Genomic DNA, 21435 nt, shown 5'->3' on the forward strand with positions numbered 1-21435 from the left:
TCACTAATAATCTTTAACACCAGATGTCGTGGCATGCAGAATCGATGTTGGAAATATTCATCAGAGAACACACAATCGGGAAGAAAATAATCTAACATCAGCTTGTCGTGGAACTCTTCCCTTCGTCGATGCGTATATCTTCTCGTGAATACCTCTCTTGGCTCTGGATCTCTAGGTATCTTCCCCGATGAATATAGCTGCATCACAATGTTGGTCAGTTCTCTATCTTCATCTGAATCGTTATCCATTTATTGCATCGCCTGAACGAACATTAACTGTTGTGATTCAAATCGATCCGCAATGAATACACACCTCTTCATCAGAATTCATTGATTAATGAAACTCAAAATAAGTAAACCAAGGATTAAGGTAGAAAGGAATAAGATGATAGTTAATTGATGAAAAAACAAGATGTGGTTAATTTGATTTAATGGGGTGAATATCTATGGTGGGATGGGGGAGATAGATAGCCAATAGACCATTATCTTCTAAGCGATGAAATCTCCACCGACCGGTTTTGACTAACCACAAGCGGTTGATACTCGACCGCTAGCAACAACGGTATAGTCTCCACCGTTCGATAGATACTCCATCGCTTAACGATTTCACCATAGCGGCGCTTCCAATTTGCCAGGCCACTTGGCATGGCATATGAGTGAGTTTAGCCATCCCAGAAAGGCTAAATCTTGTGGGTGCCATTATCATTTTCTGGGTTTCATTTTTGGACTGCTCAACTCTTTCCAGCATCTGAATCCCAGAGGGCTGAGAGATCGATTGAGAGTTGAGACAGAGAGAGAGATATAGAGAAATGGGTAATCGATTATGGAGTGGCGGGGTTAAGAAATTGATGAATGTTGGGATTTACAGGGGGGAAACATTGGCATCATCTAGGTATTTTTCTACTTTGTATCATACAATAGAAGCAGTACCAAGAGAATATACAGGAAACAAAATAGCAGCAAAAGATAGAGCGCAAGGAAGAATACCAACAGTAGTATTTGCTAAAGATCAGAGTGATCCAAACAAACCCGTTTCAAAGAAACTACTATTGACTACTGAGAGAAAACAAATCAAATCAATTCTCGAAACTGTTGAGCTTCCATTCTTTTGTTCTACTCGTTTTAAGCTTCAGATTCGTGCTGGTTCTGGGTCTTCTCATACTCTTGATTCTGGAACAGTTCTACCCATCAAGGTAATGTTTTTCTGTTTGTCCTTATAATTTTTTATTTTTTTATTTTGAGGGTTTTGATTAGGGTTTATATAATGGTGTTTACTTACAGGTTCATAGGGATCCTGAGACTGGGAGAATCTTGAATTTAGTATTGCTGTGGGCAGAAGATGGAGTTAAGGGTTTTAGGGTTAATATTCCTCTTGTTTTCAAAGGAGAGGACATTTCCCCTGGACTTAAGAAAGGTTAGTCTTTTGATTTATATGTTTCAATATATGAACATATTGTGTTTGTCAAAATGCATGAAGGATATTGAAGATTATACACATATTTGTAGAAATGGCCTTCATTTCTAAATGTGGATTGTACCAAATTGCTAATCGTGAATTTAGTCTAATTCTCTAATAATGATAATGTTTGTATTAATCATTGCGGTGTGCACAATTTGTGTGATTTATTGGGGCATGGAGAGAATTAGGGCCAGTGATACGTTCTCTTGGTGTATTGACTGCTCGACTTAAACATCACCTACTACCATGTTGGTGATACATTGTTTTACTGTGTCGAGTTGAATTACAGGTTACCATTTGCAACTTCTTTACTAGGAGTTGAGCATGGTTAGATATAAATGTATGAGCAGCAAATTTAATGCTTCCTAGCATCGTCTGGTTAGCTTTTGAGTTTAAAAAACAGCATATGTTATCAGCACTGAGTCGTGTTGTATGATTGTATCACCTACATATCCCCTTGATATCCATGGTATGTTATGCAAACCAAAGGGGTGTGTTTTGTGTAGTGCGACTATATATTCTCTGCTACTGATTTATGAGAGAACTGTTAACTTCCTTTACCTATGATGATCTCAGTCTACTGTAAAACTCTCGTTTTTGTTAGCACTCTTTAGGTATTGTCTCTTCTCATTTTGACCAATCACTGTCACTCTTTTTTTGTTTCATGGAAACAGGAGGACATCTGCAAAGACTAGAGACTCATCTTAGATGTGAATGTGCAGCTGAGCTCATTCCTCCAAAAATTGAAGTGGACATAAGCAAGCTAGATATCGGAGACAAACTTCACTTGAAGGATATCGGTGTTAGTCCGTCGTTGAAGGTTTTGACTAAGATGGAGAACTTGCCCATATGTAAGGTCATTTCAGCCACGAAAATGGAAGCAAACAAGTTGAAAATGGACGCAAACAAGTTGAAAAAGGAAGCGAAGAAGTTGAAACAGGAAACAACTGGGTTGAAAGAGGCAGATCCTGCAGTAATCTAGAGAATGCTGAATTTTGCAGTCAACGTAGGCATCTCTATCATCCTTAACTAGTAAGTAGAACTCTTTTCTTCAATATATATTTGGGGGTTGTTGGTCTCCTTGTTCAAACATAAAAGTATAAGTTAGCATGGCTGAATTTTCTGAGCACCTATAATGTTCTTTTTTTCCTTTTGGTTGACTATCCATACTTTCATTCTGCATCTTTTTATCCGTCATCTTTAAAATGGACTGTCTCCGCTTTAGTTGTGGCTTGTAATATCAGCACACACAAACTTCTCTGTAGTCTGTACTCCTTATTCTTATAGATGTTTGTCATGCCATTCTAGATAAAACTTTGAAACCCAGTGACTGCATTCTGTAATACACCTAGTGATAAAGCTTACTAGATTTTATATAATATTCTTTGACTAGGATTACCAAAACTTGTATCCAACTTATAATGCAGATAAGTCATGTGAAGCCATTAGTTTCTTGTTGATATGGTTATTGATGATCAAGTGAGAGATGGTAGTATGGAATTGTTGGTAAGAACCTGTAAGCAGTGTACATGTAATCACTAGGTAACTAATATTGCTGATAAGAACCGTGTACACATATCGGCAGTGTTCTGCGTTAGGGTCCTCAGGTAGATTCTGGACCAAGTATTTGGGCAACATATAGTGTTTCGGCTTTTCCACTAATACACATATGATGTTGAAGCAGTAATCAAGCACTTGTCACTAGGCTGACTTTCTCTCTATTTCTCACTCGGTTGAGTTTGGTTACAGAAATTAAGAAAAATACAACCCCTTTGAACAATTCAGACTTGATCCAGATTCCAAAAGCAATACCAACATTCAAAAACTAATGTCTCTTGTGTTCCCCTCATTCAGACTTCCATGAAACCTTTAAAGGAAGCTTGTCCTTTTCTTTTAACCTTGAAAGAACTTCTAAAGCAAGAAAACTACTAGGCACACTCAATTCAGCTTAGCACCAGTTTCTGACTAATTGATTCATAACCAATTAGGAAGCAGTAGTTGTTGGCAATTCCTTTGTTCGACACAGAGTTAGTATTTTATCACTAATTAGCTGGAAAGAAAAAATAATGATATAGAGACTTTGACAAAACCATCTTGCATTAGACTTGTTTTACCTAACATATTATTCTTTACAAAGGTTTGATGAATCATGTTTTTCAGTTTTCACACATGCTTTTGCTGTCTAGTTTTTGTTTTGAATTTGACCATTTCAAAGTTGGTAGTAGTTTCAATCCAAAGTCATCTCCTCCATAGACTCTTTAATCCAATTTGTGGGCTTGAGAATTTAGTGGACAAGGTGAGTACCGTACGAGTTTGGGTCCCTTGTTGACTGCAAAAGCAGGACTGTGTGTACGGCAACTTCCTTCTTCAATGTCTACGTTTGAGCAGCTCCACCTTCATTAAACTACTACTGGTTAAAATTGATCAAAGCATTTTTTTTCTCCCTGGAGGATGTAATGCAGACTCAAAACATTGAACTAATGTTGATGATATTTCGTATTCTTTTACCACTGTCTGTCCCATTGTTCACGGCACATGTCCCATCCACTCCATCTAATAATACAAAAATAAACAAACCAAAGAATCCTAATTTGTCAAAGGGTGCAGTTGACTGTTAAGCTATTAAAAGTATTTGTCTTTGTGGGTTTCAACTTTCAACTATAGGGTAGATAAAATTTGAGTTAGATTAAAAATTGACTTGGACACGAAAATCTTTTTAACTCTTCAAGTTGGATTAGAGTGTATGTCTGTCTTGGAAGTCAGATGTTTAACTTATAAAATAAACAATCATGGCCTCATAAGGAAAGGAGACCAGTGGACAAAACCTAAAACGAAGTTCCATGCAAAATGTATATATATAACGTAAGAATAACAGTGTAAGGAGGACTTATCAAGAAGAAGATTGATTAGGAAAAGACCTATGCAATTTCTGAAATGTGATTCTCAGGAAATGAGATGTGTGTTTTACTCAAAATTATTTTTATGTCAAACAAAAGATAAAATCATATTCCAATCATCTCATCACATGAAACAAAGGCTTAGTGTTTTCAATCGATAAAGAATTCGATGCTGACGAGTTTCGAGTTCTGATTACTAGTAATATCCTTATATATGATTTTACCACTGTATATATAGAAACACAGGCAAAACAAACAAGTACTTCAAGAGCTAAAACATGCAACTTGTTGTTAATGGGATTGCTTATCTGTGAAATGGCTGAATTAGTCTATAGGCCTAAACTAATTGCTATGGCTATTTTAATTCTCTCTTATCCTGTTTACATTATGATTGAATGACAACAGGCTTACCATTGCATCACGTAATCCAAGAGTTGTACACGGTTTGTTGCATAATGACACTGGAGTGTGTATTAGACAACTCTATTTGAGGGACCACATTCGTTCATAATTAAATTTTATATACTTAAACCTTGAGGAAGTCCAGATTGGAAAGCAATATCCCCATGTTTTAAAGCAGTACCAAGCCTTTTTTTAGTTGAAATTTTATCCAACTTTTAGTAATACTAGTTTAATTGATAATTAAGTAACTAAGCATCACTACTCTATGAATTGAATGAGTCATTTATTTGGAACTCACATGCAAATTAAGATGATCTAGCAGTGTGAACATTAGAGGGTTGACAATATAAGCACAAGCAGGCTGTTAACCTGTTACTATCTTTGATTAAGCGATTTTGGAATACTCATGTCCATTTGTAAACCCAGTCTATGGCTGCTGACAGATAAACTAGCCAGTATTATGTGAGCTAGTATCATGTAAAAAGAAGTATTATTGACTTTAGAGAAAAGGAAAGCTTCCTTTTAGATAGTTAATTGGTGTACTGAAAAGTGACATAGATAGGATGAAAATGCTTAAGGGACTCATACCCCAAAATTTTGACACCACTGTGTGTCAAAATTTGATTGGCTTATTCTTTAAAACACGACCCTCTATTTTCCTGGTGGGGTTGGATGAGATGGAATCTAGGATTTAGCTGCCACGTAGGGGTGTAAAAAATAGGGGTATAAATCCAGAGTCCTTGTAGCATCTTTCAGATAGGATAGATTCTGTGTGGTAATAATTCTTCACCCTAATAGTTCTTGGAAGTTAGGATTTTCTACCCAATTGAGAGTTTATCTTTTTTTTTATTAAAAAAGCCAAGAGAACTTAAATAGTTATTCAGATGTTCACTTTTATTTAAAAACTAATTACAGATTACAACGAAAAAGTTTTTTTCCGTTGGAATTTTGGATTGCAAAATCAAGTGCTATTTTTTTTTTTTGTTTGCTAAATCATTAAAAAATATTACCAAAATGACTATCCAAACTTACAACCAAAAACAAACACTACAAGCTTAAAGCCAGCAAAACCACTGAAATAAATAGATACAAACTCAATTAACATAATTCGAAATATTTCTCAGAGGACGATTTTACCTTATCAAAAGAAGGTTTCAAGTAAAAGTTAAGCATATGACCTTTGTCTACACCATCTCCTTTCTTTGTCAACTTATTTGCTGCAAAGTTTATCTCTCTGTAACCATGTCTGAATTTTAGAAAGGAAATCATACCAATAATCTTATACCATCTTGCTTGTATTATCTATACAATTTCAGAAAGCAACAAACACCTATTATTGTTTGTAATCACCCATTGATAATGCTTTGATCACTGCAATAATCCCACCAATAAAATTGGAAGCCAGTCTCAATCCTCCACATTTATCACATATAACCTCCCCACAACAGCTTTTGACAATGGAAATATAACCAGGATTTTCAACGTTCCCTCTGAAGGTACTATCACAACATATAAGAATGATATTTGGATTTGGCAATTTAAAGACACATTTCACTACATTCAACTCTATAAAACCTCGGCATCCAATAGAAAAGAACTTCAACACCTCTAAGTCATAAGTAGAGTTTCACACTAATCCCTTTAATTTTGTTAGAGTATTGTTCGGTTGAACCCACAATTTTTGCTATCTCAAACTCGTTGTCAATGTTAGGTGATCAAAACTATATCTTGATTTCTAGTCTACTAAGTCAAGTCTCCGGCTAGGTTAGAATTGTAGTTGAGTATCAGAGATCACCGTTGAAGACTGAAGATCAACAAAAACATTTAGAGAACTTGTGTATCAGGTATATGAAGACTGAACCATTCTATTTTACTAACTATACCATCATTCTATCTATTGAGATTATGTCGTATGACTTCTAGTAGAGTTATAAAGAAGAAGTTTCGAGTAAATATTGTCTTGTGAAAAATCTTGAAATATGATTTAGCAAATAAGAAGTTAAACGGTCCTTAACAATATTAGTTCTATGAATTAATTTGTGGATCAATTGAAAATTTCCCATGCGAATGATTATATCACTTGGGAATGTTTCAAACATCATAAGAGAAAAATATGAACTTAGTAATATTTTTACTCAGGGTAGGTTGGCGAACCAGTTCGCATACCATCGATATCTGAGTTACAGAAATACGGGAAGGTTGGCAAACCAGTTCGTTATCGCAAGTTCAGTTGGGAACAGTTCACGAACCTGGTTGGAGAACCGTGGTGAACTGAATTTGTAAGTTGGATAAATAGGCTAGCAGTTGACGAACCCAGTTCACGAACTGTGGTCAACTGATCTCGGTAGTCTAGCAGGGTTGGCGAAACCGATTCACGAATTGTAGCGTCCTGACTAGTGAACAAGCCTTGCGGTTCACGAACCGTTGTATCAACTATCCCAATTTATATTTAGTATATTTTTAAAGACTTATTTTCATTATATGTTTAGTATAACTAGAACTCTCTTAAACACTTCTAAGAATTCATTGATCACTTAAACACTTATTTGTGGGCATCATGATTAAATTCTTAGGTGTTTAAATGAACATCAAATAATTTTTAGTTCTTTGGATAACTTTCCAAACCGAACAGTCATTATACACGGTTTCGTAACTGAACCTATGTGTATACTCTTCTATTGTATTTTGAAAATCTAAAGTGTTTGCTTAATTCTCAAGTTATCTTATATTAAATTCTAAGCTAACCCTGGTCTTTGAAAATTATAAATAGAGAAGCTCTATCAACTAGAAAAATCAATTCCTAACACTTTGTGTCTTATTTGATTCTAGAGTCTTGCTTTATTGACCTGCATTGCCTCTGCGAAACATTATTAGGTCTACGACTAAAATACTTCACTTTGGGAATTCGTGAGGTCCGACTATCTTTACCTTGATAGTGTATGAATCCTAATCTTTCTTTTCTGTTATCGAGGTTTTTGTAATCTCTTTCAGGCAAGATAGATAGTGATCGCAAAGTTATCTTCGTCACAGACTCCGTGATTCCTCAAGATAGATATCTAAAGACCTATCTTAGTTGATCTTTCAAAGATTATTATTGAGAGGTGGTTAAGAATTTGTGATTCTCTTCGGGAGTCGTAAGTTTCAGAGTTATGAGGTTTGTTAGCTTTGTCTATTGCAAACTGATTTCCACTACGCGGGCTCATCAAAGAGAGCTATCTAGCTTGATTCAGAATTTTTGCCCGAAATCTTTGGCAGATTCCCACGCGTTACGCACTCGTTCTCCACTTTGTTCTCAACTCATCATCTTAAAAGATAGCTAGGAGCTGATCTTCCTTCTTTTTCCAACTCCCTGAAAACAACGAAAGCTTCACTTTACTCAATTTTGTGTAGGACATTAAAGTCTGTAAGTTACAAGATTTTTTTTTTTTGAACCTTTTGCAAGCATTCACTGGGTCTTTACTGGTTGACTTGAAAAACCGCTCATATCTTTGATCTAAACTGAAATCAAATAGGCTTATTTGTTAGAGGCAGATTTGTATCAAAATTCATCACTTCGCCTGAAGCAACTCTTAGGATGTAAATGACGTCACCTAAGGGAATCAAGTGCATAGATCCTTGTAAGGTTCAAGAGACGTAAGGAGCGCGACTTTAACTGAATCGCTTGAAGGATGGGTTCGGTCTCAAGTACATTCTAGTCCGAAGTCTGATAGTAGGCTACCGTCTGTAGCGGCTTAATACAGTATGGTATTCAACATGGACGAAGTCCCTGGATTTTTTCTGTTATTGCGGTTTCCTCGTTAACAAAATTTCTGGTGTCTGGTGTTTTTCCTTTTCCGCATTATATTGTTTATCTTTATAATTGGATTTACACAGGTTTGTATGTATTCAATCTAGCTATATACGTCCGCTTAATTATAATCGATTACGAGACTTGTTTCTTGTAGAATTTGTATCTTGAAAGATAAATAACAAGTTTAATCACTTGGAAGAATTCCGATTAGATTATTTAGATACGACTAGATTAATCTTGGATATTGATTTTTGAGTTCGTCCAAGTAATCTGCTTAAGAATCAGGTTCACGGAATCTAAGTATATATACATACTGGTTAGTAGAGGTTGAGATATAAACTCTATATACATATTTTCAAGGATCATTCAGTTGGTCTGCTTGCGTATCCCCTGCGTATACGAATAATTTTGTCTATACAGGTTGTCGAACGAAAAGTTGAGTGTATTTGGTATTCCCCGCGTTTTCAAATTTAATACTACCACCATGAGTGAGCGGAATAACACTGAGTTCAGTCTATAATAAAGAATGGATAACTGCTTCAAAACCCATTTTATTTCTTGTGAACCATAGCTCCACCATTAAACTAAAGGCCGTAACTCTCAAGACTTGCTTTATGATATGGCTTATGTTCTTACTGATATTAAGTTGTAGCTTGTGGACTGCTGCTTTTAGTGCATGTTTGGCTGGTGGGTAAAGAATAGTTTTCAAAAGAATGTAAATCAAAGTTTATTTTATTTGGAATAATATAGTTATGCTACATCAAATTTTACATAACATTTATTTTGTTCTCATAATGCGTTCATGAGATGCAGGTTGTGGAGCAACTACCAACGAAAAACGAATGAATATGTTCAACACCTTAAGGATGTCGAAACAACCTTCGAAACAAATTCTTTTGCTTTTGCACAATGTCCACCACCGGAGCTCTTTTGGTTAAAAATCACGACATAAATTAATTTCTTAGGTTTAAAAAGTCGATTTTTTTCTCACCACGAGCCGACAACAATATTAGATCACGCATTCTCCAGGGTTTCCAGGCCCTAGAATGAACTTTTCATGAGTGATCTTCCAAACGCTATGAGACTTTGGGCGACTTGCACAAAGAAGTGATTTTTTAAATTATAATACATAAGTTGTACAAATAGGTATATATTCTTCTAAAATAAATTTATGACCACAACGTTTAGCTTGAGCTATCTTTCAGCAGATTACTGTGAGATTAGAAAAAACTCAGTGGAGATTAGAATAGTTTGATGTTGAGTTGTTGCCTCAAATAGTTATCAATTGTTAGATAATTGCACTGAGTGACAGTGACCGTGATGCAAAGCATCTAGATGACTACTGTGCGACAAAAATTGTGCTGCAAAATGACAAAACTGCATCCCAAGACCCAGTGTACTCTCTATTGCTGGGCAGAAACTCTGTTGCGGTCCACAAACTAGCAGATTTGCTAGTTTGGCAAGTCAATAATGGAGTGAAAATGATAAATTTGCCATCCCGCAGGATTTGCTCTTATGACAAGCACAATATAACACATTTTCCTTAGCTATAGTTTATTGAAGCTAAGTGAAATGCGTATGAGGTGCACCTCACTATGGGTGATGGGCATCCCTTATCTTACTCACACATATATTGAGTTTCCATGTAAATAGTTCCAAACAAAAATTCAGTTTCCGTTTCTTTTTTCTCCAAATTTTATTTCCACCGACTTCGATATATATTATTTATGGGAAAAGCAATTTTTAACATAAAAAAATAAAGATATAATAGGAAAAAAAGGAGTTTTGGTAAAATAAAAGAGTAAAGTGAAAAATTAGGAGTAAAATTAATAATAGGAAATGAAAATTAAGTTTCTGTTGAAAATTACACGGAAACTAAGTTTTCTTAAAGTAGTTTTTTCAATGAAAACTCAGTTTCCGTGTGATACCGTTTAGCTACAACCCGCATTAGATCTGATCAAATTTAAAGTGTAACTAAGGGATTTCGCTAAATTTAAGCGACACGGAAGACCATATTAGTTGGATTTCAACTAAAAGCTATAGCGAAGTGGAACCTCTTACCAAATCACTTAATGACCCGCTCCTCCCCCAATACTGTCCCCCCATTCAGCCACTGCGGTAAATCAGCGGTGTGAGTCTTTTCAACTAGTACTGTTGCGATCATCCGACATCAGCTTCCTGATAGGTTACAAATTTGCTAGTTTGGCAAGTCAATAGTGGAGATAAATTGACCAATTTTCTATATCCACGAGACTTTCCCTTAACGATATAAAATTACTTAATATTTGAAGGCCATCTAGCATGTATAATGACCCGCTCCTCCACCAATATTGTTCCAACTAACCACTGTCGTTATTCGGCAGTGTGTGTGAGTTTTTCAATGGGCACCGCTGCGTTCATCGAACAATAACTTCCCAGGAAGTCATCCATCCATGGATTAATCACATGGGAGCATGCTAAATTGCAGAGCTTTTTACAGTCTCCGTAGTTAATTGTGATGAAAAGATATCGATGTTATGAAAGGAAAAATCATTACTTATATTTCATTCGGCAAACGTTACCTGCCGAATTGGGGTACTACAATACCACCACCTTAAATTGGATATGTTCTCAGCTCTAGAATATATACACGCCAATATTCATTACCCCTCATGAGACTAGTACCTGACCCAATCCGCCCAGTGTACCCTCTCATCCTCGACAGTTGACTCGTCATCTGTTCTAATACCATTTTGTAATAACCCGCTTCTCTATCGATACTGTCCCAACTTAGCCACTGTGGTCATCTAACAATGTAGATTTTGTTTCTGTGGGCACCACTTCAGTTATCCAGTAGCATCTTCCTGGGATGCCACTTGCTTTGTATTTCTCTAGTCCGAGAACGCTTAATTGCAGAATCTTTTGCCGATTCGGAAGCCAATTGCGCGAAAATTAATTCGATACTAGGAAAGATATATTCCATCTTGCGAGCCTTACCTGCCAAATCGGAATATTGCAGATAGATGTCAGTGTAATATATTGGTAAAGTTGTTGGCTGATAATATGAAAACTTCCGGAATTGGAATGGGATTAGAAAAAGAAAAATCCATCTTGGTGGCACTACACCCGTAGTAAAAACGAATAAATCAAAATATCGAGATAAAAACAAAACGAAAAGGACTCATTTGGGTGGGGTGGAAACAAAGCAGGTCGTTTGTAAACCGCGTACGTGGCAAACGGACAAGATTTTTGAGGGAGAAAAAGAATATTATTTTTAATTTTTGTCGAGCATTTTTATTTATTTTTATGTGGAAGAAGAAGAAGTTCGTTAGTTCCCCTGTAATTTCTGTCTTTGTTAATTTTCCTCTCTATCTCTATCATCACCACCATTTTCTCCTCCTCCTCTTTCTGAAAAACAAATGAAAGATCTAAAAACCAGGGTTTATAATGACAATCTAAAACCAGAACACTTAAACCTACCATGTTTTCTGACCCTTTGAAATGCCTTGGTGGCAGAAAGGTTCATCCTCATCCTCCTCAATCAAATCTTCATCTTCATCACCATCTTCTTCTTCCATTAATCACAACACATTAACATCAGAACAACAACAACAACGTATCAATAGATTTCATCAACAACCAAGACTTACTCGTCAACGTAAACTCAGACATTTAAGAGAGATTGATGTAGAGGATAATAATCAACAACGTTTTATTAGATCTGGAAGTTGGACTGTTACTTCTCCTTCACCTTCTTCTGTCGGTTCTTCTTCTGCTAACAATAATAATAATACTACTTCTGGTGTTCCTCAACCTTTACCTTTACCTTCTGATTATAATTCATTTCTTCTTCGTCGTGGTGATTCTGAATCTAGATTACCTCTTCCTTCTCCTAAAGAAGAATTTTTTAGAAAAGGTGATGGGGGAGGTGATGAGATTATTGATGGAGACAACAACTCTATGCGTGGAGATGGAGTTGGGGATGGGATTGATTTTGGTTCTGCCATAGGGAGGTAAGAATTTTTAAATTATGTTCATTGAATACCCCCTCTGTGTAGTTTCATTGATATAATGAGAAAAAATGGTTCTTTTTCTTTAATTTTAGATTGTTTATATGATGATCAAAATAACAATTAAGAATTTGTTTGAATCATCGCACTTGTTGAAGAACTATATTGGTTTGTGTTTAGATCTCAAAACATAGGGCATGGAGGTTTATTTCATTTCTTGTTGTTAGATGTGTTGATTGGGCGAATGAATCAATTGTTAGAAGCTAAGTTATTCTATATTTATTTATGAATGAATATTGATATGTTGCAGCAGGTTTCCTGACCATCACAAGGGTCTAGAGCATGGTGACAATCAATCTGTTAAATCTCAAAATGGGCGTGGTAAGAAGGTTATTCTTCAAGGTCCAATTGATGTTGGGAAAGATCAAAATAACTTCCTGTTGAACTTTCCTGCTAAGAGTGCACCAGCCAGTGGCTTATCAAGCCCTGTACTTAGTCCTCGAAGAATGAGTACCGGAGATTTTGGCTCAACTTATATACCTTCTCAAGGACTTCAGACTTGGTCAACCCAAGAATTTGCAGCTGCTGATATCCTTCATCCAGGATATTCTCATCGCGCTTCACCAGAAAACATTTTTGCTAGTCCCGATCTTTCTCCACTTCCTAGTCCAAGAGCAAGAAGTCCCGGATGGAATCATCTGAAAAGTCCATCTGGACCATCATCACCACTGCATCAGAAGTCATCGTTAGACAGCAACTCTACAATGTCGTCGGCATGGCATGACAACAGTGGTCATCAAGTCACTGGTCACCGCCTGCCCCTTCCTCCAGGAGTTGCTATGCCTTCAATGTCAACAAGTTCTGTTCCTCAAAATATAGTAGCTAAACCCGAGACACCATCCATGACTAATCAATGGCAAAAAGGAAAGCTCATTGGACGGGGTACATTTGGCAGTGTTTATGTTGCTTCCAACCGGTATGCAGTTGTAACCCCACATTTCTGCTTCTGCCTTTTTTCAGTAGAACTGCAAAATAATAAAGTGTGCTTCTGCACAGGATAACTGGAGCTTTATGTGCCATGAAAGAGGTTGACCTAATTCCTGATGATGCCAAATCAGCCGAATGCTTAAATCAATTGGAGCAGGTTGATATTTACTGCGTCCGTTGTGTTCTTTTTAAGACAGCATCCTATCCACTGAATTGATGGTTCTATTACTTTTAAAACCTGATTTTATTACGAGCAGATTCCCACAATTCTTTTCATTGTTGCAGGAGATTAAAGTTCTTAGCCAATTGAAGCATCCAAATATCGTGCAGTATTATGGCAGTGAAACAGTGAGGATTTTCTTTTGTTTATTCATTTTATTCACGTTGATCCCATATTTACGATTTGCAGTTTGTGTAAATTCGGAGACTGTTATTTTCAATGTGCAGATAGGAGATCACTTTTACATATATCTTGAATATGTCCATCCTGGATCTATCAATAAATACGTGCAAGAACATTGTGGAGCTATGACGGAGGACATTGTTCGCAATTTCACTCGTCATATCCTCTCTGGGTTGGCTTACTTACATAGCAAAAAAACTGTCCACAGGTGACATTCCTCATACTATTTATTTAACTCTCTGAGCAACCTTTTCTATTTTGATATTGATTGAGAGGAAATTGGTTCCTGTATCTTTTAGGGACATTAAAGGGGCAAATTTGCTTGTTGATGCTCATGGTGTTGTTAAGCTTGCGGATTTTGGGATGGCAAAACACGTGAGTTTAGAACTTCTTCTTTCCTGAAACCTTTTTCCTGTATCTTTTTCTTGGCCGCTCATGCGAAGCTTAAGTTCTTGCATTTTATAAATTTTGTTTTGTTCTTTCGGTCTTCCAAAGTGAGTTGAGTTAAACAGTTACTCTGTTTTTGATTTGAAAATTATGGAATCTGTCTCATGTTCAGCTTAATGGGCACGCAGCTAATCTCTCGATGAAGGGTAGTCCATACTGGATGGCTCCAGAGGTATTGCATGTCTGCCTCGTCTTGGTAAAATCTCAGAGAGATGAATCATTACTAAACACTGATTATATACACGCAGGTTATACACGCTGCTTTGCAGAATGATTCTAATAGTGATGCTGCCCTTGCTGTTGATATTTGGAGCTTGGGTTGCACCATTATTGAGATGCTTCAGGGGAAACCTCCTTGGAGTCAGTTTGAAAGGGTAATAACTTGGCTTAAGCTGCAATGGCTAAAAAATAACATTTCATGGTTATATATGTTCACAAGTTTCCAGCGAGTTAAATAATTTCCCAGAAAAGGTTGAAATGCATGCTGGGAGCTTAATTTGTGAGCTGTAACTTGTAATTTTAAATTTATGATAGGCTGCCATTTTTTCTTAAAGATGTGTTTGCTAAACCAGTTGGAATTGATTGGAAAGCCTTTTGGGGGGTTTTCAGGCCATTTTTGTTTGTGGGATGGTTTTTCTTAAAGATGTGTTTGCTAAACCAGTTGGAATTGGTTGGAAAGCTATCAGTCCATTTTTGTTTATGGGATGGATTTCTGTTAATAACGATTTAGGTAGCTTTCCGGTCATTTCTTTTGGGTTGATGCCCTATGGGTTTTGCTAGCTAGTTCTTGCCTTCCGTTGGTTTCCCGCTATGAAATCTTTTTAACAAAAGAGTCCTCGAGATTATCTCTGCCGTTTGGTTATAGGGGGGACCATCAGTTTATCTTTATTTTTGTTGCTAGGACTAGTTTATTTCAAGGGCAATGGGAAGTGTTTTTGGGTTCGAGGACGAAACATGTTTAAGGTTTCATGTATATCTAATTTATACCATCTTCACAAAAAGTTAAGTTGATTACTGAAAGCTTTTATGCATGCAGGCTGCAGCTTTGTTTAAGGTTTTGAGAGAGAACCCACCAATACCAGAAACATTATCACCAGCAGGCAAGGATTTCCTTCAGCTTTGCTTTCGAAGAAATCCTGCAGAGAGGCCATCTGCAAGCGTGTTATTGGAACATGGTTTTTTGAGAAACTCCAATCTCTCAGAAGTTACACCAAACTCCCATCGGCCAGAAGTTCCACCTTTGGCCCAAGCCTTTTCAGGGATGCGAATGGTTGTAAGTCTCAGCTTTGATTTTCCTCTGTTTGTTTTTACCATATAGCAAGAATGGCTTTCGCAGAACCATGATTTGTATTATTTCATGACGTTATCCATTTTCTTACATTTACAGGATGGAGCACATAGTGCTACAGAATTGACTAAACATAGAGTTAATTTGTTACTCTCTCCAGCTTCACATACTTCTTCTAAAGGTCAAATGCTATTTAATAATAGGTAAGTTTCTTCTATTACGTGGAGACCCTAGGTTCGTTCTAGACTCTCATATTACGTGGTCGGTTTACATGCATGATTACCGGATCCGGGATTCATGCAATGGTTACTTTTTTTCTTTCTCCAGTGAATCTACTGGTCAACCATCTCATCATCTTGAACCTTCCGACCACGCAGCGGCACCCCGTCTATCTCCTCGTTCTATTCTCGAGACACTTCCTAGTTCATCTCCTCTGAATGCAAGTCATCGCGGCATAAATCATAACACTTTGAAACTTTCTCTTAATGGAGTCAATGGTGTACATCTGGGTCCTGGGACTAGCCGCCCTTATGCCCTTCCATTATCCATGGACTCGCAAAGTGGAAGTTCCACATCCCTTTTGAGAGGGGTTGATCAAAACTACGACAGGCTTATAATGCAACGCAGCACTTGATTCATCCACAACTTGGTAATACGACTTTTGGTAAATGGAGAACTGCCAGTTCAACGCGTCAGTTGCAGTTGACATCTGCAATATCAATGTTGGGTTATTTAGGAAATTCACCCATGACACCCAATCTCAATTGATTGATGGATGAGTCTTGCGCGGAACCAAGTCCAGAGGGACTTTAAGCTGGGTCTGTCATAGAGCATAGTTCATTGCATTGAGAACGTAATGTGAAGGAAGAAAAGAAGTTTCTTCAGCTGCTCCCAAGTTATCTAAAAGACATAATTAACATTTCCATGTACAACAAAAATGATTGGGTAGATAATGAATTTGTAGATAAGAGTTAGAATAGACTTTGTAGTTACACCAGAGATGTTGCACAAAACGGGTTGTACCTTTTGGTATTGGTTTACTCGAGGAAACTTCAGGATGTTAGGAGTTCGTCTATTTCCTTGGACAAATGAATCAAAAAATATTGTTTCCTTTTCTGCACTTACTTAGGATGATTTTTCTCTCCGTTACTCTGAACCGTTTTAAGCAGTGTCCAAATTTGCAAACTATATACAAGGGTTGATATAAAGTAAAGTCGGCATCATAACATAAGTTATTCAATAATGGAGTTCCAATCATCTGGGTTCAATCTCAGTACGAAACTTGCGAAAAACCTTTGGTTAAACGAGTCCAAGGACACGAACTTGGTATTCTCTTCGTTTTCGATTTTCACTGCATTAGGTTTATTAGCTTCTGGTGCAACAGGTGAAACCCTAAAAGCAGATATTAGAGTTCCTTTTCAAAACTCTTGCGGAACTTAACTCTGCTACCTCTCAATTCACCGACTCACTGAGCACTCTGAATGATGAACAACGGGAAGGAGGACCTAAACTGAGTTCAGCCAATAGTGTTTGGATCGATCAATCGTACACTCTAAAACCTTCCTTCAGCAAAACTGCGAGTTCAATCTATAAAGCCGACGTTAAGGTTCTCGATTTCCAAACTAAGGTATGTATAAGAGATACATCAATATCCCGTCTAGTTATATAATTTTTTAACTGCAACAGTTTTAACTAACCGCTATCTTCTGATATGCATGAAATTTAGGCAGATGAAGCCGCGGGGGAGGTGAACGAATGGGTTGAGAATAAGACTAATGGATTAATCAAGGATCTCCTTGGGCCTGGTTCAATCAATGAATGTACAGTTCCTATGTTGGTGAATGCATTATACTTTAAAGGATTATGGCAAGACGCATTTGATATATCTGAAACAAGAGATTCAGAATTCTATCTTCTTGACGGAAGCTCAATCCAACAAGTCCCTTTCATGACTAACGATGAAATGCAACATGTTTGTTGTTACGGAGGGTTCAAAGTTCTTCAACTCCCATACAGTACACAATACAAAACCAATTATGGCGGGGATGATGTTACTAGTTTTTCTGAACAGAGCGATGAGGAGGATGCTGAAAAGAGTAATGATGATGATGTTGCTCCTGACACACAGTTGTCTATGTATATTATTTTACCTGATGACCGAGATGGCCTCGGTGATTTGATGGAGAAGGTAAGTTCAGACCCAGATGGTTTCTTGCATAGTCATCTTCCACTAGTAAACCGACCACGAGTTCGGAGGGGAGAATTCTGGATCCCCAAGTTCAAGATATCATTTGATTTTAAGGCGTCAAGAGTTCTCAAGGAACTGGGAGTGGTTTTGCCTTTCGATCAGGACAAAAGTGAGCTCACTGAGATGGTGACTATCATAAGTACTGGAAGCGAACTCGATCGACCCCAAAAAAGAAACAGAAGTACTGGAGGAAATGTTTTTGTTTCCAAAGCCATCCACAAGTGTTTTGTAGAGGTTGACGAAGGAGGTACTACAGCTGCCGCTGCTACTTCATTTATTGATTGGGCACAGGCGAGTGGAATAGATTTTGAGGATGAGGATGATCTCCCAGAACCTGTAGATTTTGTAGCGGATCATCCATTCATGTTTTTGATCAGAGACGATAAGAGCGGGGTAGTGTTGTTCACAGGACATGTCTTGAACCCATTGTTGACGGACGAGTGAGGTTTTTAGCATGACATGCAGTGGCGATTGAACACTAGTCTACGGTAAAAGTAACTTTCAGGTTTTCAAATTTACATTCATCCGTCTTAGTTTAGTTACATCTGTATTGAAACAAAGATTCACTTGGCCTCGACCGTTTTTCCCTTTTGAGAAGTCTACCATTATTTTGTTGTCACGGAGGTAAAATCAAGAACCTCAGAGTCGGATGTGACGAGATTTTCTGTAACTTCTTTTTGCTGCATGACTCTGCAAGTTCGATTACAGGAAAATTTAAGGAAACATAAGATGACTGAAGAAACGTTTCTAGATCCAGTTAAGAGACATTTCTTAATGCATGGATTGCGCAGTAAATTCATGCTTAAGGGTAACACTATTAATCATTCATCAGATCCTAGAGGATTAAGGACATGTCCCATGAACAAAACAACACCATTTACATTGTCTCTGATAGTAATCACGAAGGGATGATCAGCTACAAAGTCCACAGGACGTCTGAGACATTGCTGCATAACGATGGCAGCAGTAGAAGCAGCAGCTTCATCAACTTCAACGGTACACTTGTGATGAACTCCTGAAACAAATAGTTGAGTCCTCTCATTTACCATCTCTGAGAGGTCGGTCTGCTAGTTCTTTATCAAAAGGCAAATGAGAGGTTTTTAGCATCAAGAGTTTTCAAGGACGACATGGGAATCAATTTGCCTTCTGATAGAGAACTGAGGAACCCCAACAATTGTTTCAAGGTTCCACCATTTGACCCAGATGTTAATAAACCAAGAGCAACAACATAAATTGAAAAGGGTGAAAATACAAAATTCTTGTTTTTGTGAAGGTTTCTATAACCTAAGACAAGACGAGATAACTTAAAAAACAAAACGAGAAAGATGATTCAATTGTGTTTTCATTGATAACAAAGACTCCTATATAAAGGAGTTAGGGTTACAACAATATTCTAAAGATATTCTAAAAGAGGTGAATATCTTCTTAAGACAAGTAAGTGAATATATGCAAATATACAAGAATATACCCAATACCCCCCCCTCAAGTTGGAGCATGAAGAGTCGAAATGCCCATCTTGAGAAGAAGAGTTTGAAACTGCTGACGTCCCAAGGCTTTAGTCAGAATATCAGCTAGTTGAGAGGTAGTATGAATATAGGATGGACGAATAGTACCTCGAAGTATTTCGTCACGCACAAAGTGACAGTCAATCTCGATATGCTTTGTTCGTTCATGAAAGACATGATTATTAGCAATATGTAACGCTGCTTGACTATCACAATGAATCAAGACTGGTTTTGTATGTCCTATACCAAAATTCCGTAATAACCCTTTTAACCAAATGATTTCACAAGTTGTGGAAGCCAAAGCACTATATTCTGCTTCGGCTGAAGAACGGGAAACTGTGGTTTGTTTCTTCGTTTTCCAAGATATAGGAGAACCCCCGAGAAAGATAAAGTGTGCCGTGAGTGAACGTCGACTAAGTGGACAGCTAGCCCAATCTGCATCACAATAAGCATCAAGAACTAACTTGGAATCAACACGAAGTAAAATACCTTGCCCCGGGCTAGATTTCAAATAACGCACAACTCGAAGTGCAGCATCCCAATGTGATTGAGTTGGATGTTGTAAAAACTGGGAAAGAATATGAACAGAATAACACAGATCCGGCCGTGTAAGATTGAGATAAATCAGTTTCCCTACCAACCTTCTGTAACGAGCAGGATCAGTCATAGGTTGGTCTGAGGCAAGAGCCAGCCTATGATTTTCTTCCATGGGAGTATTAGCTGGTTTTGAACCAAGAAGACCTGTTTCTGTCAATATATCTAGAGCATATTTGTGCTGACAAAGGAAAATTCCTTTGGAACTTCTAGCTACCTCAATGCCTAGAAAGTATTTTAATTTTCCCAAATTCTTCATGTGAAAACATCTGCCTAGATATTCCTGAAATTCTCGAATAGCAGCTGTGTTGTTACCAGCAATAACAAGATCGTCCACATATACAAGAATATACATGATAATATTCCCATGACGATAAAGAAATAACGAGTGATCAGAAGCACTGGTAGAAAACCCATATGTACGCAAAGCAGCTGCTAGCTTAGCATACCAACACCGTGGAGCCTGGCGTAGACCATACAATGACTTACGAAGTCTACAAACTTTGCCAGATAATCCCTTACTAAAACCAGGAGGAAGTCGCATATAGACTTCTTCATTTAAATCCCCATGAAGAAAAGCATTGTGCACATCCATCTGAACTAACTCCCAGTTGTTTATTGCAGCAACCGAAAGAAGAGTTCGTACAGTTACCATCTTTAATGTGGGAGCAAAAGTTTCAGTGAAATTAATTCCTTCCTGTTGATGATTTCCAAAAACAACTAATCTGGCTTTGTAACGCTCAACAGAGCCATCAGATTTTCGCTTAATGCGAAAAACCCACATGCAACCAATTGCAGACTTGTTGGCAGGCAAATCTTCAATTTTCCATGTACCATTGGAAATAAGTGCAGCAATTTCATCCTGCATTGCCTGACGCCATCGTGGATCAGCCATTGCCTCTTTAAATGATTTGGGTTCAACATCATTTGAAATAGCTGCAACAAAAAAACGATGTGCAGTAGAAAATGCATCACAATTCACAAAATGAGTTATAGGATAGGGAGTACCTGAGGACTTGACTGGTATAGGTGAAGCTGCAGGGGAAACCAAGGTCGTGTTAGATTGTTTTGAAACACCCTGCCATTGGACAAAATTCTTGTGCCTAACGTTCTCAAATATTGTACATTTACCCCGGCCAAGTTCCTCGTCTGCAACTATATTACGATGATCTCGACTATCCGTATTTTCCGTGAGAGAAGGAGTAACAACTTCTGTACCAGACGCAGGCACAGCAGAAGAAGAAGCATGTGCTGAATCAATATGTGCATCATTCTCAGCAATATGTGCTTTGTGCTGTGCATCATCCAAGAAGACTGACGGAATATGAGAACTAGTCTGTGGAGATGCAGTGTCAACAGGCGAGAGAGTAGCAGCGGAAGAAGAACCACCAGATACATGTGCATTATTGGAGTCAGCTTCAAAATGA

At 37.5% G+C, this 21435-nt stretch overlaps 3 protein-coding genes across 7 annotated transcripts; all 3 read left to right on the forward strand.

Moving 5' to 3' along the window:
• Positions 1-737: 737 nt before the first annotated feature.
• LOC113289385 (50S ribosomal protein L25-like) lies at positions 738-2648 on the forward strand. Its single transcript, XM_026538628.1, has 3 exons — positions 738-1192; positions 1281-1413; positions 2133-2648. The coding sequence occupies exons 1-3, from the start codon at positions 809-811 to the stop codon at positions 2438-2440; spliced, it is 825 nt and encodes a 274-aa protein (XP_026394413.1). The 5' UTR covers positions 738-808; the 3' UTR covers positions 2441-2648.
• Positions 2649-11832: 9184 nt separating this feature from the next.
• LOC113289386 (mitogen-activated protein kinase kinase kinase 5-like) lies at positions 11833-16777 on the forward strand. Of its 5 annotated transcripts, none has more exons than XM_026538632.1 (11): positions 11833-12539; positions 12847-13512; positions 13593-13680; positions 13809-13871; positions 13971-14134; positions 14226-14301; positions 14486-14545; positions 14622-14747; positions 15410-15646; positions 15761-15864; positions 16039-16777. In XM_026538632.1, exons 1-11 carry the CDS (start codon positions 12028-12030, stop codon positions 16082-16084), a joined length of 2142 nt encoding a protein of 713 aa, XP_026394417.1. In that variant the 5' UTR covers positions 11833-12027; the 3' UTR covers positions 16085-16777. The 5 variants fall into 5 exon arrangements, with proteins under 5 accessions (XP_026394417.1, XP_026394418.1, XP_026394414.1 ...); XM_026538633.1 differs by having other exon boundaries at positions 15410-15643; XM_026538629.1 differs by having other exon boundaries at positions 11834-12539; positions 15989-16777.
• Positions 16778-17067: 290 nt separating this feature from the next.
• LOC113289387 (serpin-ZXA-like) lies at positions 17068-19112 on the forward strand. Its single transcript, XM_026538634.1, has 2 exons — positions 17068-17288; positions 17388-19112. The coding sequence occupies exon 2, from the start codon at positions 17493-17495 to the stop codon at positions 18351-18353; it is 861 nt and encodes a 286-aa protein (XP_026394419.1). The 5' UTR covers positions 17068-17288; positions 17388-17492; the 3' UTR covers positions 18354-19112.
• Positions 19113-21435: the final 2323 nt, after the last annotated feature.

The sequence above is a fragment of the Papaver somniferum genome, chromosome 6, assembly GCF_003573695.1.
Source record: "Papaver somniferum cultivar HN1 chromosome 6, ASM357369v1, whole genome shotgun sequence".
Classification (NCBI taxonomy): Eukaryota; Viridiplantae; Streptophyta; class Magnoliopsida; order Ranunculales; family Papaveraceae; genus Papaver; species Papaver somniferum.

Excerpts from the sequence above, each read along its gene's own strand:
- LOC113289385 (XM_026538628.1), top strand. The coding sequence starts at position 809 with ATGGGTAATCGATTATGGAGTGGCGGGGTTAAGAAATTGATGAATGTT. Across the intron at positions 1,193-1,280 it reads GAACAGTTCTACCCATCAAG|GTTCATAGGGATCCTGAGAC; the intron begins GTAATGTTTTTC and ends GTTTACTTACAG. Across the intron at positions 1,414-2,132 it reads TTCCCCTGGACTTAAGAAAG|GAGGACATCTGCAAAGACTA; the intron begins GTTAGTCTTTTG and ends TCATGGAAACAG.
- LOC113289386 (XM_026538629.1), top strand. The coding sequence starts at position 12,028 with ATGCCTTGGTGGCAGAAAGGTTCATCCTCATCCTCCTCAATCAAATCT. Across the intron at positions 14,135-14,225 it reads AGCAAAAAAACTGTCCACAG|GGACATTAAAGGGGCAAATT; the intron begins GTGACATTCCTC and ends TGTATCTTTTAG. Across the intron at positions 14,748-15,409 it reads CTTGGAGTCAGTTTGAAAGG|GCTGCAGCTTTGTTTAAGGT; the intron begins GTAATAACTTGG and ends TTATGCATGCAG.
- LOC113289387 (XM_026538634.1), top strand. The coding sequence starts at position 17,493 with ATGTTGGTGAATGCATTATACTTTAAAGGATTATGGCAAGACGCATTT.